General features: G+C 40.5%; 1 protein-coding gene across 1 annotated transcript in view; it reads left to right on the forward strand.

The window, feature by feature from the left end:
* The window catches only part of ARHGAP21 (Rho GTPase activating protein 21), a 163338-nt gene extending 139007 nt beyond the window's left edge, over window positions 1-24331 (forward strand). The window contains 17 exon segments of the mRNA XM_015414289.1: window positions 4335-4493; window positions 6322-6421; window positions 6524-6560; window positions 7441-7566; window positions 8301-8585; window positions 11637-11701; window positions 11793-11941; window positions 13663-13811; window positions 13925-14067; window positions 14069-14160; window positions 15551-15624; window positions 15717-15806; window positions 16806-16931; window positions 17120-17158; window positions 17502-17607; window positions 19508-19539; window positions 22558-24331. Of these exon segments, the coding sequence (XP_015269775.1) occupies window positions 4335-4493; window positions 6322-6421; window positions 6524-6560; window positions 7441-7566; window positions 8301-8585; window positions 11637-11701; window positions 11793-11941; window positions 13663-13811; window positions 13925-14067; window positions 14069-14160; window positions 15551-15624; window positions 15717-15806; window positions 16806-16931; window positions 17120-17158; window positions 17502-17607; window positions 19508-19539; window positions 22558-24276 (3491 nt within the window). The 3' untranslated portion in view covers window positions 24277-24331.
* Window positions 24332-25612: the final 1281 nt, after the last annotated feature.

Below are 25612 nucleotides of genomic sequence, written 5' to 3' on the forward strand. Positions count from 1 at the left end.
ACTTGGCATCCCCCATTCTGCTTCATTCCAGTTCCACTGTTTAGTTTATTACACATGTTTATATAAACAAACAAGGGGACACTGTATCTATGCAACATTGCCCTGGACATCTAACATTAGTGCGTCCACCACATAATCCTACTCACAGCCATATATCTTCCAGGTGTAGACAACTTATACTAGGTGTAATTAAAATCAAATAATGAAAATATAAGTTCCCTCATAAAATGCACTGCCCAGCCATCAGAAGAATATAAAACAAAACGAGTAGTCATTAGATAAAAGAAAACAGGAAGAGTTACAGAAGCTTTCCTTCCTTCCTTCCTTCCTTCCTTCCTTCCTTCCTTCCTTCTGATAGGATATGGTAGCATTTAAGGAAACAACCTGAAGTGCAGCATTTTTCTGGATGCTATGCACACAGTCCTGATAACTTCTGAGATTAAGCTCATGATCATAGTACTTGTAGAAGTTGCAAAGGAGGAGTCATAGAGGTTATTTGGTGAGGGTCACTCAGGATACCAGCAGCAGATTTAAATGCCCAGTTCAAATTATTTGTCTGTTCTGTCGTGAATTTAGAACACCTCTTATCCCTGCCTGCCCACCTTTCTACTGGGAATCAAGTCCCTTATGTGCATCAGAACCATACTGGTCTGGAGCCCCATGTGCTCCTTCTTAGTTGACCTCTGAATGAGCCTTGGGGGCTCCCTGGAGTTGTAGTAATGCCTAATTGTACAAAACAGTAATGTAACCTGGGATCCATAGGGCTATTTAAGGGGAGCACCCAGAGGCTTGTAAACTTTAACTTTTTGGGAGGCAGGAACCCTTGATTCCTTTGTCGTGTTCCAGTTGCTGAGGCACCTATCTCAGGTCTACTCTGAAGGCAGAGCAAGATCAAAGGTTCTTTAGGTGAGTGGAATGGCTTACACAGTTCTCTGGACCCTGGCTGTAATGATGAAGTCTAAAATACACCTAGGAAGAGGCTTATGTTGGCATTTAATGCCTGCTGTTAGTTTAATGCTTGGCTGAGCTATGAATGAACAGGGATACAAGGACAGGGGAATGAGACTTTCCTCATTCACCCATTATTCATAGTCTGGTATTTATGCCTTTCTGTAGTAGAAGATTTGACACCCACACAGTCTCTTTGAAATATTCTCTTGCTGTTTTGCCTGATGCAGCTCACTGGAATAGCACTTGAGCACCAAAACAAAATGAATGTTAAAGAGTAGTGGAGAAGAAAATTTAGTGTGATTTTGTTGGATTACGTAATAACATTGTGGAATATATATATAAACCTATCATTATTATTATTACTGGGAGATTTTGAAGGTACTTTTCAGTTTTTCCAAACGTACCCCAATTTCAGTTATGGCAGTCTTCCCTCTATTTCCATCCCTCACACTTCCTTACAGATTGGCCACAGTGAAATTCACTGCAGGAGTCCTATGTCCATTTTGAACAAATGGGTAGTGTTTTCAGCCAAGATTCTCTGCATCAGCTGATCTGCTTGACATTACAAATGCATTGATTTTGTGAGCATTGGTACGCTTTTTCTTCTTTTAAAAATAGTGGGTTTTTTCCAAAAGTGACCTGACTTCTAATACTATTTGCTAGATCAGCCGAGGGCATGTTTAGGAAGACATTTCAGTATAAGCTGTTGGGTTTTTTTAAAAAAATTAACATTACAGAGTTTATTCAAAGTAATACACAGTATTCTAAAAACCACCATAACCTGTAGTGTTTGAGTGGATTTATTTCAAATGTCTGCCTTTTTATGCAACAAATATATATATATATATTGAATTTTGTGTTTTTTAAAAATAATTTTTATTTTAAACTTTTTTAGGGAATACAGAATAAAGAAAAGGGGTAAGGGAAAAGAATCAAAGGTGAAATTACCAAAACGTAGTATAAAGGGCATTTTGTTGCAAATATAAAAGAATCCTTGATTTAAATACTTGATTTTTTAGGAAAATTATATGACATAATAACTTTAAAATCCACTATAACAACCTACTCAACATTCTACCATTTTCTCATAATATATTAACATTTTTATCCTATTTTATCAATCTTATCAGTTATAAGCCTAAACCATGAATAACCTCATAAAATTTGTATATAATTTTAACACAACAGTTCGGTTGTGATAAGAATTATGCAGAAGAAAACATATTTAATATTTCATACTGAAATTATCATATAATATAAACTATTTGAACTTTGGCTAGAGTCAGTGGCATTAAATCAACTGCAAATGCAACATGACTGAAGGTTTTACAAGAAACGGCTAATAAGAATAACAAGGGGCGGAGGGGGACCTCCACACATGAGACAGAGGAGGAAGCAGCAGGAGGAGGTAAGTTCCCCCCCATCCCGCCGGTTCCTCCCCTGTTTCCTCCACACACACACGGGGATGGACTGGGCACAATGCAATACACAGAAGAATACACCACCTTATGGCAGCTTGCTGACAGCGGCTTGCCGCTCGGGCCTTGCTGCTCTCCCCCCTGGCCGGCTCTGTCAGTTTTGGGGGGATTTAAGTATCCCCCCGATATTTTTCTCACGTTTCAAGATTTTTGTGCACACCTGGGGACCGTCCCAAGTGTGCACAAAAATCTCCCTCCCCCCAGGTGCCCCCGATGCGCGGATTTAGGTATCCGCACACAGGGGGCATCTTCGGAATTAGATATATAGATGTGTGTTTTGAATATCTGCTATGGTAGACTATGGTGTATTTTTTCCAGAAGTTGCTTTTGAAAAAGGATAACCAAGAGAATCAGATTGATAAAATTATTCAACTACTTTAAGTTGTCTGACATTTAAATATTTATGGAAAACATAAATTTGAAGGGAAATATTTTAGCTGTGAAACTTGCATATGATGCTGGGCATTGTCTCTATATTGGCAAATCTTTACTGTCTTCTCAAATATTTACGTTAAATTGCTTCTTCCAGTCTCTGTCAGTATAAAGGAGACACTGCTGAATCACAAAGTGTCTCTTCCCTTGAAAAATGCTGATCATTTTTTAAAAAGTGTATATATATGTCTATGTATGCATTGCCCAACTTTGATGCTGCGGGCCTTGCCTGTTTAAAACAGAGCCATCAATTACTGCTTCAAAACACAATGCAGTACGTGCTGATCTGTTCATTCAAAGAAAAGAATAAACCTCTGTTTGTGAATGCTTTCAGATTTGAATGGGCCTTTCAGAAGCACAACGTATTAAAATGCATAGCACCTAGAATCCAATCCATACATATTAATTATCACAGTGTAACATGCTTGTGGTCTGGATTTCTCCAGTTCTGTCTTGTTTGGCTAAAGTGCAGTTGAGGAAGTCTCTTCTTTTTAAAATTCTAACTTTTCACAGAACAGGATCTCCTAGATTAATCATCCTGCATGTCTGTTATGCATCTTGGCAATTTCTCAAAAATACAAAACAGAACTTTTCAAATTCAAAGATTCTTTGAATGCTGCAGGATGACTTTTGTGGCTGTAGAGACTTCAAGGTGCTGGATATGTACAGACTGTGATAATTTATATCAGCAATTAATGGAAGCTATAATTGGTATGTAACAGTAGCAACTTTTGAACTATGGATTTTTTTACTTTAACAGAAAACTGGATGGGTTGTGTTACTGGTGCTTTCTGCTTTGCCTGGACATTCATTATAATGTGCATGTTGGGGTTCTCCCCCCTAATTTTAAAGAAATTGGTTTTGTTTGTTCTGATTTCGTTTTAATTGGTGACTCATTTATCTGACAGTGGCCAGATGGTTTACAGAGCTTTTTTTAAACAGGTGACAAACTTCCTACCTAAAAGTAGATTATTTTGTTAAAAAAAGTATTTCATGAAGGAAGACAGTAGCACTGTCTGTTTTATCAACTCAGCATAGCCTTTTCTCCTTTCCTAGCCATGCTGTAAATGGTTTGAGACATACTTTGCTAATCATTATGTTGTCCCATTAATAATGTGAATTTGACGATATCCTGGAATTAGCATGTGGGGATTTTTTTTTAGTTTGGCAAATGATTGTATATTTACTTTGTCTCTCCTGGAATGCCACTGCAATATCTATGCAAACTCACAGTGCCATCCTAAGCAGAGTTATACCTTTGTAATCCCACTGAAGTCAATGGCCTTAGAAGGGTGTAACTCTGCCAAGGGCAGCACTGTTAGGCACAAATGTGATCTCTGGTATTGCACTGACAGAGAATACAGTGCCTGTCATAATTATGCATGTGCTGATATGGCAAGTCTTGGTGCATTATCTTCATGTGAAATCTTACTAATTTGCTGCATTATGCACTAATTTGCATCTGCCTTGCAGATGAACCAACTAGCCCTAGCATTGACCACGAGGTTGCCCACATCCCAGCCTCTGCTGTTATTTCAGCATCTTCCTCACGAGCACCCACCATCACAACTGTCCCTCCTAGCCCCACTTCTCTTGTCCCTTTAATTCGACGTCAGCTGTCACATGACCATGGTAAGTTTTCTAAACATCTTGTGATTTAAAAATCTAATAAATAAATACATTTCAAATTGCACTGACTAATTTGCTGATGAAATGTCAGTGCTTTTCAAGCTGATACACATTTAGGAATGTTTTTTGGAAACCCTGTTCTTTGTACCACTTCCATCTGAAATGCAGCAGGGTGGCTGGACAGACTAGGACCTTCTCGTTAATGACTCGCAACCAGGGTGGATTGGAAAGGAAAAAATTGCTTGGAAACGGGGGCTTGTGTCCAAGTGCAGCGCCCTCAAAGGAGGGAGGAAGGAAGGAAGAGCCAGCCCTGAGAAGCTTGGCTAGCCAGCATCTCCTTTGCTGTGCAGGGCATGGCCATAGGCCCTCTTTTCTCCTTGGCATGGGGCTTATCTGGGCCACATGTGGCCTGGCTAAGCCACGTGAGGCTGAGCTGTACACATCCTTCCCTGCTGGTATGAGGCTCAGCTGGGCCGCACATGATGAAGCAGACACTGGCCTGGCTAAGGTACACAGTCCTCCTTTCTTGCACAACGTGGTTGTTGGTGGGGCTTCATGCCTCCTTTCCTGCCCATGATAGGGCTTGGCAGGGCCACACGTAATAAAGGAAATGCTGGCCTGCTTAAGCCATGTGGAGTTTGAGTACATGCCTCCTTTCCCAGTACAACATGATGGAAACCATTGTGTGCCAGCAGCAGCCCCACATGGGATGAGGGCTGCTTGTTTGGGGTGAGGATCCTTGGGGCTCACTAGGACTTTCCCCACTGGCCTTAATGGCCTTGACTTCAAGATCATGGAACTCTCTTCCTAGAGAAGTATACCTCATTAGATGCCTGTCTGTTTATAGACACTAGCTACAGGTAGGGTCGTTCCCCCCCACCCCCCGAAAGCCTTTCATGAGCTATTTCTTTATAAGTTGAAGATGGCTCAAGATGATGCTGATTTGCTGCTTTTGTTGCTGTTTTAGTTTTGGATTGCTTTTTATGATGGTGCCACTTTGATAAATTTTAATAAAATTCCTTACCATGTTATCTGCTTATTGTATGTATTATCCTGTTCTTATTATGTAGTTTTCAGTTTTTGTAATTCCATTTTCTTTATTGTTTTGACATATCATATCTGCTGCTTTTGTACATTGTTTCTAATTTCTAATCCTAATCCTATTGCATCACTTATTAGATGTCTCATATGGTTGGGTTGCATTGTTGTATGTCATAATCCTTTTAGAGTCTCATTACTGTTGCTGTTTTAGTTTTGGATTGCTTTTTCTGTTGGTGCCACTTTGATACATTTTAATAAAATTCTTTACCATGTTATCTGCTTATTCCATTTATTATCCTGTTCTTATTATGTAGTTTTCAGTTTTTGTAATTCCATTTTCTTTATTGTTTTGACATATCATATCTGCTGCTTTTGTACATTGTTTCTAATTTGTAATCCTAATCCTATTGCATCACTAATTAGATGTCTCATATGGTTGGGTTGCATTGTTGTATGTCATAATCCTTTTAGAGTCTCATTACTGTTGCTGTTTTAGTTTTGGATTGCTTTTTCTGTTGGTGCCACTTTGATACATTTTAATAAAATTCTTTACCATGTTATCTGCTTATTCCATTTTTGCTATTGTTTTGATATATCATATCTGATACTTTTGTGCATTGTTTCTAATTTATACTCCTAATCCTATTGCATTGATTATTAGATGTCTTATTCTATTGGTTTGCATTGTTGTACTTCATATAATCCTCCTTGAGGAAGGAAGGCTGTCCATAACATAGATAAACAGACTAAAAGATGGAATATAAATATTTCTAAATAAATGTACTTGCAGAATGCTTGAGAACCGACATTCAGGACGACCAGCTCATAACGAAAAATGAGAGGTCTAAATCTTATGACGAAGGACTGGATGATTACAGAGAAGGAAAAGTGTAAGTCATGAATGAAACAATGTATATGCATCTATAGGTATGTGCTTTTATCAAACCGTGAATTCAGCAAGTGTGGCTATGATATCTATTTTCTCTCTACAGGTCTCTAAAGCATGTAGCTAACTTCAAGGGAATCAAGGTCAGTAACTCTGTATTCAGCAATGTACTAATTGTGGAAATTAGTGTAGATCTGTGTCAATGTTGCATGTTGATTTGAATCACTACGATAAAACTGAGAGAGGATGCAGGTACTAAACATGCAGTTGTTTTATGGTGATCTGTGGATGCTGATATTTTGCTAAGTCACAGCAATGTATGGAACACTACCTAAGCATTAGCAAAAGCTAACTTTGACAGTTCTGCCATGTACATCTCGAGAGAGAGCCAGGACTGATTATTTGTGACTCTCCAGTGACTGATTGTACTTTACCTTCTCCCAGGTGTTTGTGAGTTCTCTGCTGGTAACTCAGTTCCCAGACTTCAGTTCTCTGTTTCAGATGGAGACTGCAAGGAGAGAGGTCTTATATGCCTCTGAGCTGTTTTGCTGACCTCAAACTGCCCCAGGGACTGCTGTTTTCCCCATTGAAGTATTCAGATGTACTGGTAGGATACACAAAAATCCAAATGAGGCAAATAGTAGTCCCCTTGGGGCTGTTTCAGGTTGCTAAAACGCTTTGTGTGTGTAGGAGTCATAAGCCCCTTCTGTGCACCATGGACCCAATCCAAATCAGGCCCTACGATGTGCAAGTTGAATTCACAGTGGAGAACTCACAAGCTTATATCTGATTGTGTGGAGGAACCGGGGTAAAAACCAAACAAATAGGCCGAGCAAAGGGCAGTGCAGAGTCCAGCAGCCACTAGCTATGGTGCAGCTGACCTGAGCTGACTGCCCACCTTCCATTGTCAAGAGAGAGAAAGAAAGCTGAGGCAAGGGCAGTGGTGTGTGTGTGTGTGTGTGTGTGAGACCACACCTTGGTATTTTAATTGCAAAGATGTTTCACAGTGATGTTTTTGTTTAGGCCCCAGACAGCCAAACGTCTTCAGAAAACTCAGGGTCCAGAACAGCTTCTTCTTCAGAGGTCTTTGGCGATGTCACCAAGGAAGGATGCCTCTATTTTCGACAGCTAGTCACAGACAAGGGAAAGGTAGTGTTCTTATTAACGTACAGCTAAATGTTAATACAGAATGTTTAACTCGTCCTGGTTTCTGAACATTTAGCAACAATGGCTGGACATTTCTTTAGCCTATAAAGTTTGCTTTTCAAAAATTCCGAGCCATTACCAGGGTCTGCTATAGAAACTATATTCCTTGACATAATTAGTACAAACACAGAGAAGATAAATAAAAGGAAGGGATTTCTTTTGTATGTTAGTTTCTTCTCAGCTCCATAGGAAGAACACATGGCTGGTCTCATAGCAGATGATCCCCAGGCTATCAGCCCTGGTGAGTTAACAGGAAAGAGTTTAGGTCTGGAAGTATCAGTGAGAATACTCTCTGTTTTGTCTTCCCTCAGGAACTGTCATGTTTGTCTAGGAAGGCATTTAAGCAACAGTCTGTTAATGAAGCTGTCGGAAAAATGATCCTTTCACACAAATTTACAGATCTTGTGTATGATTTCAGGCCTAGCTATTTATTTCATAAGAGAACTTTGCAGTGATAAATAACTGGGAGATCAGGATTAATCCTCTGTAAAATATTTGCTTCTTTGTTCTGTCTGTTTCTTTGTTTCGAATTTTAGACTGTAAACTCTTGAGTCAGGGAACTGTCTTTTCTCGGGGTGTGTGTGTATTTTTGGCTCGTGTTAATCCATATCATGTACATCTATGTTATTGTTGTTTAATAAATATCAGATTAATCCTAGTTCCTGTTTTTTTCCCAGAGAGTTGGAGGGAGTATCCGGCCATGGAAACAGATGCATGTCGTTCTTAAAGGCTGTTCCCTCTACTTGTACAAGGATAAAAAAGAGCAAACGGTTCCATCTGAGGACGAACTGCCAATCAGTATCAATGCTTGCTTAATAGACATTTCATACAGCGAAACAAAGAGGAAAAATGTATTTCGGCTTACCACCTCAGACTGCGAATACCTGTTTCAGGCAGAAGACAGAGATGACATGTTGGCATGGATTAAGGCTATACAAGAGAGCAGCAATTTAAATGAGGAGGTTGTGTGTTTGCTATGTGTTTATCTCTTGCTTCTGGTGTGTTTTACATACGTCAGTGAAGGGTGCACAGTTATTCATCCAGATTCATATGGTAACATACTGAAGGGGAGTTGATGCTTTGGTGCAATTAGCTAGTCAGCATGAGTAATATTCTCCTTGTTATTTCAGTCATTCTTGTTCTTTCAGCTGTCCTTTTGTTCGGATTTTGTTACACAAACTGTTAAGCCATAGATGATGATTTATGTTTCAGCCTTGGGTTTTAGGAGCTTCGAAAAATGCCTTCTGATATACAGTTGAAGGGGGAATACAACAAATTTAAGACCTTAGTTTAGCCTCTTGTATGTGCAGAGTGTGAGGAGGCTTTCAGAGACCTAGTCTGACCCTCTCCTCCTCTACCAGCAGTCTCCATGTACAGTGCTGCTATTCTGAATGTGACATGATTTGTGCAGCCATTCCTACTTTGCTAAGGCTCACCTAGCCACTGTTCTTCCCCGGACCCTTCAGATGTTTCCATTGATGCAACTGCACCCAGGGGTCCTTGGAAGAATGCCGGCAGGAGAAGGCTCTTGGGAAGACTTTGTCTGGACTTGAATGGCCTGCCCAAGTTATACTGCACTCGGAAGAACAGTAATACCCTGTATGTGCAAGAAAGCGGAGAGAGGGGGCCTATGGGAGTAGCTAACCACTTTCAGTCTATGCTAGAAAAAATTATAAGTCTAGCAGATTTCGTTGTGTTACCTTGTTTTTAAGCATAAGAAGGCTCAAGTATTTTATCATCAAGTTTTAAAAGTGAATTAATTCTGATTTATCTGCTTCATGGAATCAGAGTTTCAGTGTGTGTGTCTGTGTGTTTGTGTTAAACGTTATCCAGTAGAAGCCCCATTCCCAATTAATGTAGCTTTCTTCAGTGCCAATCTACACCTTAAAGTGAATAAGGCAGTAGACTGTACTGCTTCATTGTCTAGGTGGAAGAGTGAATTTTTCACAGTTAACAGAACTCTGGTGCATAAAACAACCAGCAACTACCTCAGGGAGGGGGGTTTAGTGTAGCCATCTTCTTTATAGGTTAGGCTACTCCAGACAGAAAAATTTTAATGTTGGGAAGAGCATTCTAAAAAATGGTTGCCACCTGTAGTCTGAAGTGGTACAGACCAGAACATCTCTGCTTTGTTCTCAGCTTTGAATAATTATCATTCTTCAGGAAAAATTGCAATAAAGCTGTTGTTAAATAATCGACTCATGAACTTCTCAGATATACCTTATGGTTAAAGAGCACCTGATGCAGCAGCCTTGCTGAAGTAAATCAGGTATGGGGCTTGTCCATGCCTGGATGGGGGACTTCTTGGCAAACTTTTGAGTTCCAAGAAGGCAGGAAGGTGAGATATAATACCTTTATTGAGGCTGAGACTGCTTCTGATACTCTTGGGTCTCTATCATTAGGAAGATAAATTTCCTCCTTCATAGCCAGTGTACACATTAAACAAATTGAAGCAGTTAGAGGTCAGGTCATATAGCTGCATGGAGCACCCCCTCCCCCAGATAATTTGCCCTGTTCTCTGATAGATCATGGTGTCATTAAAATGATAAACTTTTAAGAAAGTTATAGGATCCAGTATTGCTGTTCGTTGCTTTGTGAATTAGTCATTGCTTTATCCAGTTGGTTCTTTCTGTTGATTTGATTTGCTGTGCTTTGTTCTGTGGTTGTATGCATTTTCATTGCTTTTAATGTGTTGTTTTTAAATTTGGTTTTGTTAGCCATTTTGTAGATCTAGACTATTTGAAAAACAGGTCAAAATATTTTAAATAAATGAAAGCGACAGGAAAAATTAATGTTATAAGAGAAGCGTATTGGATTTGATTTTGTAGCTGTGCATTCTGTGTAGAACACAGTTTGAGAGAAATGTGTTTCTTCAAAAAAATTAATTCATGCATCCATGAGTAAAGTGGTGGGCAGATGTGAGTTTAAATAATTGGAGACTTTTACAACATTAGTCACAGTATTTCATTCATTTAGTTTGGAGCTGCCTTGTATTGTGGAATACTAGAATTGTTCTCAAGGAGGAGCATTTATCTTAAGAACATGACAAGAAGATCTTTAGTTTTCTAAAGTGCATTTTCATACGTGGTTAAATTGATAGGTAGATATGTGCAGAAATACACTGTGATTTAAAAACTCCCATTAGTGTTAGTTGTGAATATTTCTTTAAAGCTAAATATAATTCAAGACCCAGGTAATTGTGATATGTTGTGTACAGACTGTCATCCTCACTGTTTAGCATGTAAAACATAAGGGTGATCTCTTGGGACAGATTTTGCAATAGAATCTCAATTCTCCTTCATGAGATTGCTCTTTAAACCAAAACAGGATCTATGGGAATTGTGCTTTCTAAATGAGATTCATAGTTGTTGTCAATGCTCCCTCTAAGCTGTGTAGTCTTGTGAGCAAAAATTCTACTTTGTGAGCTACTTGCATTAAAGTTGTGAGCGAGTGATTTGGATGCTGCATAAAATTAGTTTGCTCTGGAGCCATCCTTCCTGAGCTCAGATAAAAATGTGTGAGCCAAAGGCTAAAAAAACTGTGAGCTAGCTCACACTAACTCAGCTTACAGGGAACACTGGTTGTTGTTGGTTTTGTGTTGATTGTGAGCAGCAGGGAATTCTGGTTTTCAAAGTCCAACAGGTGCACACACTGCTGAGACGGAGGCACCCAAGGAACAGTAGACCTTTGTGTTGTAAAATAGAAACAAAAAAGAAACTCTTTCAAAATTGCCTCTGAGTGCTGGAAAAAACAGGTCCCCCCCCTTTTAAAGTTGAAGCAGTTTCTACTTTGATCTTTTTCTCCCCATGTTGCAGAAGTGTGCTATTGAACATTTCCATATCATGCAAGCAAGGAAGCAAACAAAATTAGAAACTCCTTCATAAGAACCAGTAATGTAGCAGTACACTTTCCTTAAGATCACAGGGTTAAACTTTCTGAATGTGGCTTGATAAAATTCAGCTGGACTTATTTGAATCAGGATTTGCAAAATAGTTCTAAATTCCTTTTTGCAGAACACCGGTGTGACCAGCAGGGACCTAATCAGCCGAAGGATTAAAGAGTACAGCACAATGATGAAGTAAGTGGCTGGTGTGCAATGTAATAGAACAGATGGCCTGATTATTATAGTTCCTCTGTTTCTGAATAATACAGTTTCTTTTCCCCCTCAGTGCTTCTAGCGGCAAAACAGAGCCATCCCCCAAAACACCTCGTCAGAGCTTAAGCATCAAGCAGACATTCCTTGGCGCTAAAACTGAGCAAAAGACCCAAAGCCCACATTCTCCAAAGGAGGAATCTGAAAGGAAGTTTGTTGCTAAAGGTAACTATGCCATGTGTATTATCAGTGCCAGTGCTGCAGGGAAGGCCAGTTGACAAGATCACACTAGGATCAAGGCACTGGGTGCGCACAGGCTTCTCATTGCCCGTTGTAGGGAGAACCATGGCCTCCAAGCATCTTCGTCTGTTCCTAGGCAATAATAGCAAACTCCTCTTACATGATCACTTTGCTGTGCTTAACTTTGTTCTTATCACATATAAAATTGCAGACTTGCATGTTTAACTTGAGTTGTGTTTTAGCTCCCCAGTCTCCTTTAGTCATCTGTTTCAATCAACTCTTTTAAACTGTACTTTATTTTGTGCAATTTGTTTTGGTAGCTTTATGCTCTTGGTGGCTGTGGAATAACAGAAAAGCATTGGAATTCATACAATATTCATGGAAGCCAAGGCTGCGGGATGGGTTGGGGACTAAGAACAGAGAACTGCCATTCTCCAGCTGCAAGAAACCGTACTCTGGTTATTTTTTTGCAGCAGGTGTTCTTGCAAGCCCAGACTTATTGTTGCCAATGTGACTTCTCTAGTTTTATCTAATGAACCCCTTGCCCTTTTCTTTGTTCAAGAAAAATGAATACATTGAACCTTAAATTGAGAGTTTGTGAATGAAGTCTGGCAGTGGAAGTTATGCATTAATTTTCCACGAAGGAAATTAAATTTCCACAAAAGATGTTTCTGCATTGACCTAAACATCAGCCTGGAATGTTTTGCAGGCTGCAGGCAAATTGAGCAAGTATGCAGGACAACGGTATTGGGTTATCATAATGTTGTTCTTGATGTTAAAGTTGGTATGGCAGCCATTTTTGCAAGAAAATCTCTGTCCACATTTTTAAACCTTGGTTAATGCCATTGTATTGTATTCATCAAAACCATTAAATTTCATTCTGAGCCATGTCATCAGAAATAATCTCTCACATGTGGTAAGCTTGCACTTGTCTCAGAATCATTCCAGAAGAGCAGACTAACTTGCCACAAGGAATGGTAGTTCACACACAGAATGTAGGTCCTTACTGTCTTCCTTTTTAAAAGTACATTCGTCATCTTCCCGAGCAAAACTTATTGATTGCTGGGGTTGATGGCAATTGTGGATTTTTGACTTCTTGAACTGAACGAGAAGGCCAAGCAAACTGCAATTCCCATCAACTCCAGCAATCAATAAGTTTTAAGCGTGCACTAACAGCAGCTACCAGCCTGCTACTGTGTGATGATGAAAACCACCAACTGTGCAGATGCAAATACATTTAAAATACTGCATGTTTTAAATTTCAAATGAATAGATGGTGTGGTTTAATCAAGAGAAAATGAGCTGAGTTTGTTAGATTTTTGACACATCATATGTGAACATCAAGCATCAGCAGTAAAAGGTAACAGACCTGTACAGACAACTTAGACCCCAACTTCTCCAGTTCTGATTACAGACACTTTGCATTTGGCATGTTTGCTAGATCTGTGGAGCAGCATATGATGAGCTATGTATATAGCACCATTGCTTACATTGACTCTAATACCAAAGAAATGTATTCTTGTTTCAGAGGTGTGGGTGTATTGATAGTAGCTGTTGAGGTTGTGGTGCTTCAACTACCTATGTTGTGCCTTCCCCAATTTTTGTGGGGAGTACCTCATTCAGTTAACCATTCAATCACATTCAGTCTGTCTCAGCCATTTTTTTAAAAAAAATCTCATCTCCCTTTTTGCTTTTCTTCCCTTAAGAAAAAGACGAGACGAGCCCACCAAAAGACAAAGGTACATGGAGAAAAAACATTCCCAATATTATGAGAAAAACTTTTGAGAAGAAGCCATCTGTAGCTGGGACCTTTGGAGTCAGACTGGATGACTGTCCTCCGGCTCAAAGCAATAAGGTACCAGTTGTACAACAACAACAACAATTTTACTTTGAAAATTCTTCCTGTGTTCACAAGATGTAAGGCATATATTGCAAAGTCACTATCTGTCTTTGGATTTTCCCCTACAGTATATTCCTCTTATTGTTGATGTATGCTGCAAGCTTGTTGAAGAAAGAGGTCTTGAGTATACAGGTATTTACAGGGTTCCTGGAAATAATGCTGCTATCTCAAGCTGCTGTGGTTGTGAGTAGACTAACAAGAATTTTCTCTCCTCTCAATTCTTAGAAATGGCGAGACTTGAATGTCATAAGTAGTTTACTGAAATCATTCTTTAGGAAGCTTCCGGAGCCACTCTTCACTAATGGTAATTTTCTCTCTCTCTCTCTTTTAAACCATTAAAAAACCCAGCCACCCAATATTGTACATTGTTGGTGATGGCTTAGATAAGAATAACAGGTTTTCTACATTTTGTGCTTGGTTGATGAGTGTTTTCCTCCCTCCCACTTGGTTTTACTGCATGAGCTTAGTTGTTAAGCTCCAATTCCCATTCATTTTTGTGTCTCTCAGGTTCCTCAAGCTGCTCTTGCTGAATCACATCCCGCCTTTCTTGGGCTTAAAACTGGCTTGTACTGCATGTGACCCAACAGGTCAATTGAAGCTTACTATCCCCTTGCTGCAGCCTGTCAGTGTTTGACTGTCCCCCAGTTTTGGTAGTCCTTGGCCACCATAACATATAGGGAGATGCATTGAGTCCATGGTGGGCTACCTCACATTACTGGTGGCTGTGTTTGGTTTGACAGGAGGGCAGGCTGATGAAGAACTGGGAGTTATGAGTTGAGTGGCCATGTGTTTTAAAGTGTTGCTCTTACAGAGGACACCACCTGTCCCTGCTCATGTCTTTAACATCAGCCTGACACACATTAGGTAGGCAGGCAAAGCTTTTCCCATCACTTAGCTCCATGCCAGAAAAGGCTCCATCTTTTCTAATGCCTATGTACTGAGCTGCTGTCAGGGACAGCAACAAGCACAGGTTTTTTTAATGACAAACAGCAACTGTTGAGCTAGAGAATGTGTCGATGTACAGACATCTCAAATGAGAACAGTGTTAATTTTTTACATGATGTTTGCCTATATATTTCTTGGAAACCTTCACAGATCACTTTCCCAAAATCTTAAAGCAATCACAACAAAATTGTAACAAGCAAAAATTATAAAAAGCATATTAAACCAATAATAATAAAATCTTACAGTTAAAATCTCTATTGGTATGTTTTATATGTTTATTTTGTTTGATATGAAAATAAAAAGTCCCCCCCACCCCCAAAAAATCTCCATTTACCATGGACATATTCCTTGTACCCTCTTACGGAGTTAGTTCAGACATGTTTTTGGACACAGACATGTTTCTTTGGATTAGACAGTAGACAAGGATGCCAAGGCTCATGCAGACTTGATTGTGTTTTTTCAATTTGGTCTTTAATTTATATCCCACCTTACTTTTATTGTAACTCAGGGTGGGTATACACAGGAGTCCCCCATGGTCTTCCATCGAGGTTCTGAGAAATCTCAGACTGGCTTGGCTTAGCAATGTTAATACATCATGTGCCTTCAGACCATGCTGTGGGACCATTCCTCAGATCACTTATCTCTGTGTGCAAATGGGAGTCTCTGTGTTACACCTCTCAGGCTAAAGGAAGGAAATTGGGTAGGCTGTATATAGTAGCTTGCAATAAAATAGTTTTTCTTTTTGTCAGACAAATATGCAGATTTCATAGATGCAAACAGAAAAGAAGATCCTGTGGAACGACTGAAAACACTAAAAAGGCTGGTATGCTGATTCTGCATATGTACCTTATCTGATGCAACATTTTGATGATCAGCATGGTTGTTAAACTCTGTGCTCAAAATCATGTGTTTCAGATCTGTGATTTACCGGAACACCATTATGAAACACTCAAATTTCTGTCTGCACATCTAAAGACTGTAGCAGAAAATTCAGAGAAGAACAAGGTCAAGTCAATTATGAATCCAAGGGTTTATGTTCATTTTGGGGCTGGTGGCCATTTTGGAGCCATGATAGCTGTGTGGTACTCAGGCATATATAAAGCAGAGCCCCAGAGCATCTGTGCTTTTACAGTGTACTTTTTCTCTCTAGCTGAAACTGTATGTAGGGCTTCTGGGTCTGGCAAAGATTCAGTAACCAAAGTCCTTGCTAGAGTAGCTGCTGCATTGTGTGGTGGCTGGAAAACTCACCGTCTGTTGAGTGGAGAGCCATAAGGTTAAAACCTGTTGCAGAAGAAATGTGCGAAGCACATAAGAGTTGCCATAGCTCATTGTTGGAGCACGTTATATTGCACAATTGCCACTCTCTCCATTGTCTAGAAAAGTCATGAAGTTGCAACCTTAATTCCTGTTGTGAAGTAGTGTGGAGCTTTTCCCCTTTGGGATGGGAGAAGGGTGCTAAAGGTATATCAGAGTGGCAGAGTACATCCTTTGCGTGTACGAGGTTCCAGGTTGAGTCACCTGTGACATGTCTGCTTTAGGCAGCATGACCCTCAAGGATCTGAGAAACAAGAACAACAGTGTGACTCTGCTTCATGCAGCTTCATGTACATGTTAGTGTCAGGAGGGTTATCTTTCTGTCCATCACATTTCTATCGCATTTCTATCCCACCTTTCCTCCTAGAAGCTCATAGATCTCTCCTCCTCCTTTAAGTCTCACAACAACAACACTGTGAAGTAGGTTAGGATGACAGAGCATGACTAGCCCAAGGGATTTGAACCCAGCTGTCCCAGGTCCTAGTCTAACTCTCTGTTATACAAGGCCAGCTTTGCTGTTGCTTTGATATATTGGTCTAGGGAGTGAATATCTGAAAAGGCTTTACAAAATCTGGTTCTCAGTGATGAGAGGGGTTTTCTTTGGTTTCATTTTTAAAAAGAAAGCAAATATGTAAGTCTTCATCCTTCCTACAAAGGGGTAAATCACACCTGCTTTCCTTGTATTGTCAGATGGAACCAAGGAACCTGGCAATCGTATTTGGTCCAACTCTTGTGAGAACATCCGAAGATAACATGACGCACATGGTTACCCATATGCCTGATCAATACAAAATCGTAGAAACGCTTATCCAAAAAGTAAGTGAATCCATTTCGCCTTCCCAAAGCGCATAATGCTGGCAGACCTGCTTCCTCTAGCTAGATCAGCTTCGATTCTGTTTCTTCTCCTTTGCTCAGCTCGCTCCTTCTTTTCCTTTATTTCCGCAATGTCCACATTTTTGTGACTTTGGTGGGTTTTTTTTCACTTCTTTTATTTTCAATTGTAGCATGACTGGTTTTTCGCAGAAGACGATGAAGAACCTCTTGTAAGTACTGGTCCTTTTCACTCCCTCTTAGTTTTAGGCCCCTGCTATCTCTAAAATGTGCACATATTTCCCCATATGTTACTTACTCTTCCTTCATAAGCAATATACTTGATCTTTACGCCAAACAGTCATGAAAATGAGCAGTATGCAATTAATTTGTCAGCTTTCTCCTCTAAAATGAGCTCCACCCCCCCATATTTCCCATTTTATTTGTGTATATAAGAGTTCCTGAGGAAACAGTGTTTTGGGGTGAATAGTTAACAGCTTTCTAAATACTTTTAAGTCATAATGAACCCATTAACTATGAAACGATGATGAAGAGATCTTTGTTTATTAACTGTAGACAGCAGTTCAGGAGGAAAACACTGTAGAATCTCAGCCAGTGCCAAACATAGATCATTTACTCACCAACATTGGAAGGACGGGAGTATCTCCTGGAGACGTATCAGGTAACTTTTGCCTGGACAGTCTGTAGGCTAGAAAATTCTCTTCTACTGATTTGTTTTAATCTTCTTCTATTTCCTTTCTTTGCTAATAACTTGATTATTTTTATCCTTCTCAAACTGATCATAGGTGTTTTTGTTTTAAGACAACACAGTAAGGCATGTTGCATGTGACATAGGTTGGAATGCTTTCTTGGTTTAAGGGAAGGGCAGTTCATAAACAGTGAGAAGAACTAAGCATGCTCACAACTTTGTCATTAACCATGGGGATCGCTCCATATAATTCTTACAATGAGGTGGATGAGATAACCTGTAGTTGTGTGAATGCTTGCTGGGATGGCTGAAAGTCTGAACCTTCCACCCATTATTCAAATGATGCTGATTTTCAAATTTAGGAAGTCGAATGAAAATTTTAAAGTTAACTTTGCTTGACAGATAACCAACATTTCCCCCCAAGTATATTGTAATAGGGTATGCTTACTAAAACTTGACTTGTTTCTATTTAATAATGACTAGCTTTATTATTCAGCTAAGTACTGCTGTTGCAAACTTTCTTGGCGACTTTCCCCCACACTGCCACTGTACTGTTCACTAACCAAGCATGTTGTTTATCACAGATGTTATCCCTCTGTTTCTAGTTTGTGTTTTAGTTCGTAGAAGACTCTTTTTTTCAGCAGTTTATTGAAACAGTCCCTCTATCCTGATGTTGAAACAGGAGAAGTGGGAGGAGTCTATCACACGGTGATGTCACTAGTGGACTCTGTGATGTCACTGATGGACAGCTGGAACTGTAGGAAGAAGGAGGACTGTTGCCCACACTGTAGCTGCCTTGTCTGCAGAAACCCCCGTTTCTTGTAAATGCACAAAGGATTAATTGATCTGTGCTGTAATTTTTTTTTCTTTTGAAGAGTATTTTGAACAGATCAGTGCTACTTTTTAAAAGTGTTTCTGCTGTTTCTTATTATTTCTGAAGCAGACCCTGAGGAGAAATAGCATGGTATGGTCCGCCAGTCTTTCTAGTCATTAGCCATGTGTCAAAAGGGGCAGGGCATGGGGGCTCAGCTCATTAATTCTGAGGTGGGGGGGACCCCCTGAGAGTTGGAGAATGGCAAAGTAAACCATCTGGGTGCTGCATTAGCCCCTCCGTTACCCCCTTATAACCGTATGACTTTTTTGTTTTTGCCGAGAGTAAAATTATGGTGTCCATTTTCATTTCATAATAGCGCTTCTTTGTGTTTTTGTTTTTTTTAAGACTAAGCACAAAACTGATAGCTGTGGAAATCTAGCTAGGGACAAATTAAAATTTCCTAAACATGGAGCTCAGATGAGCACCTGAATGTGAAACTGGGGCGTCAGAAAATAACCCCCCGATGTCAAAATATCACTCCTTACCCTCTACCCAAACATGCTTGACAGAATACAAATGTGACTTATGATAAGAACCTGGGGTGGGGGTGGGATGGATTGTTTCAGAATATAGCCAAAGGCTCTTCTACAGAAATTGGTGCATTGCATTTGCAGGAGTGTACTGAGTACAATCCTGAACAGGTCTCTCAGCTGCGGTTTTGCAGGGCTGTGTACTTAGGACATTGAATAAAAATTAGTCTTTCTGTTCTGTTTTGTTTAGAAGAACCAGGGCTCTTTTGCCATTTCTGTCATTGAGCTGATTCTGCCTACAACTCACAGCATCCTTTCATGGCGGTGGCTTTCTGTGGTGCAGCTTGCACATCTTTGTGAGCTCTTACTATCCACTTTGTTCTGATTATTTTAAACTTTTTTTTAACCAGTTTGCTCTCACATTTTGTTCAGTGCTTGTCTTCTTTCATTATGTCCAGCGTTGTCTAGAGCAAAAAGCAGACTTTGAACAGTGTTGACTAAAGTGTTGCATTTTGATTTTTTTCAACAGATTCAACTACTAGTGACTCTACCAAATCTAAGGTAATCCATCGCGTTTGGGTTTGTCACTGGCTCTGGTTGATTGTGCGTGAAGGCCGTGTGGCATTTCTTTAGGCTTGCCATTTGTAATTTTGCATGTTGGGGGAGGGGGTTTGGAAGGTGGTTCAGCTTCTTGGTTAGAAAACAGGAGCCTTGACATACCCTCAGCTCATTCATTGCATGCAGGCAACTGTATCTCGGAAATGAGGCAGCCCTTGCTGCTGTGACCCTTGTGACCCTTTTCATCTGTAACATAATTACAAATGAAAAAGCATTTGGGAGGAAAAAGGGATCACTGAGGGAGTGCCAAGCAAAACAAAGAAGTCTTCACCCTTTGGGGAGAGATGGCAACAGAAGGAGACAGGCATATCTCCCTGGTGAGAGAGTTCCAGAGTTTTTGTGCTGCTACTGAGAAGACCCTCTCCCAAGTTTCCACCCAACTAATTTTAGAAGGTGAGGGCACACAGAGCTGGTCCTCTGAAGGTGACCACAGTAGTTGGGTAAGTTCATAAGGGAGTAAGCAGTGTGTTGTGTACATTGGTGCATAACAGTCTAGGGCTTTAAATGTCAGCACTAGAGTCTTGAATTGTGCCTGGAAATAAATTGGGAGCCAGTGCAGATGGTCAACACTGAAGTGATGTAGTCCCTGTGACCCACTCCAGTCAACATCCTGGCTGTATCATTCTGCACCAACTGAAGTTACGGAACACTTTTCAAGGGCAGCCCTGTGTAGAATACACTGCAGGAATCTGATCCAAGTACAGCCAGGGCATTTACCACAGTGGCCACATCTTTTCTGCCCAGGAAAGGCTGCAGCTTGCTAATCAGTCGAATCTGATAAAAGATATTCCTGGCCACAGCTGCCATCTGCTTATCCAGCACTAGGACTGGGTCTGAGAGCACCCCCAAACTACAGGCCTGTTCCTTCAAGGGGAATGCAACTTCATCCAGAATGGATGATACCTTAAATCCACAGTCCCTTGACCGTGCTGTTTCTCTCTCTCTCATCCTCCTTCATAAAATGTCTGCAGAGTGAGAATCCACTTACAGCATCTGAAGAAGTGGGCTCTGGTCCATAAAAGAATCTGGAATAAAATGTTGTTAGTCTTCAAGATGCTTTGAGGCTCTTATTTATTTTTTTCTGCAAGAGACCAGCATGGCTACCCCACTGGAGTTATTAGCATGGAAAGGTCCTATTTCTGTGGGATCCCTTGGAGATTATGGGGAAGAGCCACTTAACTTGGAGGGAGGCTTCAATCTTTGCTCTGTGGAGGGAATTATAGGGGTAGGATCCATCCCTATGATTTTGCACAACTCACTGTTTGCCTGGCAACTGAAATTGCAAGTCATGGTATGATCATGGATGTCAGTTCAGATTCCCAGGCAAGCTGTAGTTTGCTGCGAAATGGGAGGGCATCAGCAACAGACTGACCCATGGTCATGTAGGACTTTAGAGGACATTTTGGGGTGGAGTCTAGTATCAGCAGTATCATTGGCAAGCCAGTGTAGTAGATGACACTGGACTTAGATTGGAGAGATCTGGGTTCATCTGTTGAACTTTCCTGAGTCAAGTCGGTGGGTTGGAGCTAGACTTAAACTCTCAAACAGCAGAATGTGGCTTTCCAGCCTCTCCTGCTGCAGCTTGCTGATCTCCACAAAATGCTGCTCTGGGGGGATGGGGGACCCTGAGGTAGCGACCCATGGGGGGGAGAGTCTGCATGAGGAGGGAGGAATCAGCAGAAATTGAGTCTGGATCCAACCTGTTATCTTTCAGACTAACCTATCCTGGTGGGTGTGACAATAAAATGGTATGCTACTTTGAGTTCCTTGAGGGAAGGGCATAAGACAGGTGTGAGAAATAGGGGGAAATAATAATTCTGAGTTTTGCATTCATCTTAGCAGATTGCATGGTTTGTATATATTAGAGGTTCTAGCATTATAATCATTGTCTTCATTTTCCTTTGAAATGTGATATTTCATTGTGTTCAAATAAGGGGCAGTAGACAAATAGTTGCCTTCCTTGTACTTCAGTTATATTAGTCTTCCCAAAGGTGAAGTCCATAAAAGGAGCCAATGTCTGTGTTGCAAAGGAAAATAGTACTGCAATAGCCATTCAGAGTAATTCTATTGTAGGAAGAGTTGTGATATGCAGAGCTACAGAAAAAAAATTAATGATGGTTATGTGGATTCACACAAACATATTTGGTTATTACAGTCAAGAATTAGGAATGAAGAAAGTGTGGTTGTTTGGGTATTGGATGCCTGACCTTCCTGACTTTAAAAATACATTTTGATGGTCCCCTTTTATCTGGCAAAAAGTTCCCAGATGACTCCATCATAGCAGTCCTCTTCACATAGGCATAGTGAGAAATAAAGTCTCAGCAAAGTTTTCCCAATTATACCAGCCTATAGCTCTCATTGGAGAGTATCATTCTTATTTATAAAATTCATATTTATATTGTGCTAGACAACTCTCTTTCTTCTGGGACTTAGCCTCGTATTCATCTGGTTTGGGCAGTTTATTCCAGGAACATGGGGAAAAACTAATCCAGGTTGTTTTGTTAATTTGATAGTTCTGTATTTATCAAGGAGCAGAGTGGTTCAGTGCTGATGGCAGCCTCATTGATATTTCTAATGGCTAGTAGTCCATATTTATTGATTTGTTTGTTTTATTTCTACCCCCACATTGCTCCCCTATATAGGGACCCAAAGTGGTTTACATTGTTCTCCTCTCTTACATTTTATCCTCACAACAAACCTGTGCGGTAGATATGTTAAGCTGTGTGTGTGTGGTGACTGGTCCAAGATCACCCAGCAGACTTCCACGGCAGAGTGGTGATTTGAACCTGGTTTTCCTAGCTCTTAGTCCAACACTCTAACCACTGCATCACACAGACAAATATACTTTGTCAGAAGATTCTGGCTTAAAATATTATACACCGCTGAGTGTTAAAGCATGGTTTTATTTTCTGTCTTCTCATTGTTACTGCCTTTTTTTTTTTAATTGTGTCTCTCATCCAGGGTTCTTGGGGAACTGGAAAGGATCAATATAGCAGGGAACTGCTTAAGTCCTCCATCTTTGTATCAGCTAGTCGCAAGCGGAAAAAAACAAAAGAGAAACCGCATCCTAGCAGCTCTGAAGATGAGTTTGATAATGTCTTTCTCAAGAAGGAGCCTGCGGAACACTGTCACGGTGGCTCAGCTAAAGAGGATGCGCCTAGAGATGAGGTAGAGAAGAAGGCGGGTGGGAGAAAGCAGACAGCAGCAGTTCTAAAAGAGAACAGTGTTAGAAAATCTTCTGCACCAAGCAAAGAGGAAAACGTGTTGCCAAGGAAAGAGAGGGCACTATCAGATGATCCCTCATCAGTTTACCACCAAAAATCTATGAGATCTCCAAATCTCAGCTTTCGGCTGAGTACACCTAAAGATTGCACAAAACTGCCAGTCTTGCAGGCCTCTACTCCAATGGAAGACACAGCCTCAGACTTAGGTACTAGGCTCAGCAGTTCTGCCCAGGGCTCTCTGCAGAGATTCACCGGTAAGAAACTGGCCTACTCTGAAAGTAAATGCAGTGAGGTCTTGAGAGCGGATGCCAGCTCCATCACTTCAGACTACTCAACAGTCTCATCAACTACCTACCTAACTGGCCTGGATTCCACTATGCTGATCTCTGAGATGCAGTCAGTGATGGAGAGCAAAGGAGAGGAGGCTGATGATGAGAGAAGTGAACTGATTAGTGAAGGTCACCCCGTGGAAACGGACAGCGAGAGTGACTTCTCTGTTTTTGCCACCAGTTCAGCTGTGGAGAGGCTGTTCAGGGGGAAAATGCCAGGCATGGTGAAAGGCAGCCGGAGGAACTCTGAAGAAAGCGAAGTAAGTTGCACCGAAGGAAGCTTGACACCAAAGTTGGACAGCCGCAGACTGTTCAGTTCACACAAACTGATTGAATGTGATACACTTTCTAGGAAAAAGTCAGCCAGACACAAGACTGACAGTGAAGGCTGTGGATATGCCAAGGGTGAGAAGGAACTGTCATCAGTGACCAAAATGTTTGACATGAAGAAAGGAAAGTCAACCAGCAGCTTAGCAACCTCGCCCAGAAGTGAGCCCGAAAAGCAGGAACCTACGTGGAGACTGAAGATTACTGACAGGCTCAAACTAAGGCTCAAGGCCTCTGCAGATGATATGTTTGGGGTGGGCAGTCAGAAATCAAACTCTGCAGAGACTGCCAAGAGAAAGAACATCAGGCGAAGGCATACATTAGGAGGCCAGAGAGATTTTGCTGAAATCAGTGTTTTGAATGCATGGAAAGTACAAGAGAAAAATCCAAACAGGGAGGAAGACTCTTCAGCAGTGAACCGGCTGAAGCCCAAATGTCCAGCACAGGACCTCTCAATTTCAGACTGGCTTGCACGAGAACGTTTACGCACGAGCACAACTGACCTTAATACGGGTGAAAGTGGAAAACCCCAGCTGGAGAACACTAGCTTAGCAGATTTATCAAAAATAGAGCTCTCTTTGCCTGCAGAGAAGCATGCAGAGGACAGCAGTAGTTCTGGTAGTTCGGCTCTGGGTCCTAGAGCCTCAGTGTCGGGACCACCTCAGTCTGCACTAGATCACATCAATGGAGAAGGCTACCAGAATGTGAACAAGGGTAGCTTCAGTCCAGTAGTTGATGCCCATCCTCATAAATTATCTGTGACCCAAGCAATTAGATCTCGGTTTCACCAGTGTATTTGAAATGGAGCAGTAAATGTCCACTTCAGCAATTCAATAGTGGCCTCACTGTTAATGTGTCCCCAATTGTTCTGTATATATTTCTTTTCTGTACTGTGTTATTTTGCAGGTATCAAATGAGGGTTGGTTTCATCAGTATGCACTGTGGAAGAGTCTTTACAGAACATTAATACTACAGAACATTTGGGGGTTGGGTGGGGATGGGAGAGAAAGTTTAGAATATATATATATATATAAAATAAATAAATATATATAAATATATTTTAAAGAAAAGTATATTTGATTGCTGCATACAAATGTTGAAAAAAGCATCTAATGCAAAATATGTAATGTGTACATGGTTTTTATGACTGACAATTGGCATTAGTATGCAGGAAAAAAAATGTTTTGGGTTTAGTCACTAACAAGTGCCTCATTGGGAAAAAAGTTCATTTGGTTTGTTAGGGTGCCATAATAGCTGTTAAATTAGATGTTAACATAAGCAAATGCATTTGACTGGTAAGTTGTTTCATGACATTTTAAAATTTTTTAGCACAGGTGGGGTACAGAGCTTCCATTCCTTAGGCATTCCAGTTGGATTTCTGAGTTTTATATTCCAATTTTAATACCGTTTTTTGAGTTTTATGTGACTTGAATTTTTAATCTTTCTGTAAAATAAGTAACTTAAATGTACATACTCCATCTGTATCTTTTCCTCAGATACCAGATTTGATATAAATGTTGTAACATAGGCGTGTAGATAGTGAATCCTGGAGGGAACTGGTTTCTTTTACTGAGAATATAATTCTGCATGATGACTCCAAACCTGTATTATGCCTGTGTGCATACCCACTTAAAACACTGGAAATAAAATTTGTTTTGGTTTGATTCTCTTTGTGGACAGATTGTCATTTTAGAGGGAACAATGAAGAAATTCTCTAGTTTAGATCAGTGGCTTCCCCCAGTATAAGAACATGAAAGGAGGTAGTTGAAAAGGTCTATGGGTGTAGACAGCTGCAATTAAGCTAGGTGAACCATTTTGAACATGGCTAACTTGCAAATTTTGTTTGCCTTTAGGATCATTTAACAGGAAATAATTCTCTCTTTTGCAAGTAGAATAAGATTATGCAGCCAACACAGGGCTCATTCAAGTGCACTGAAGGCTCAGCACACATCCTGTGGGACTTTTGTTACTTTCAGCATAAGGACTTCTGCATCCCAAGCTGCTGCTGAAGTTTCAGAAGAGATGTGCTATGCTATGCAGGAAGGTGACATCTGGAAAAATTGCCAGTCACCATATGGAATCAAGATTGATTCACACTTTAAAATGGCAAGAATCTGTGCCTCAGTAAACACAGTG

Source organism: Gekko japonicus, unplaced genomic scaffold, assembly GCF_001447785.1.
Source record: "Gekko japonicus isolate JY-2015 unplaced genomic scaffold, Gekko_japonicus_V1.1 scaffold80, whole genome shotgun sequence".
NCBI lineage: Eukaryota > Metazoa > Chordata > Lepidosauria > Squamata > Gekkonidae > Gekko > Gekko japonicus.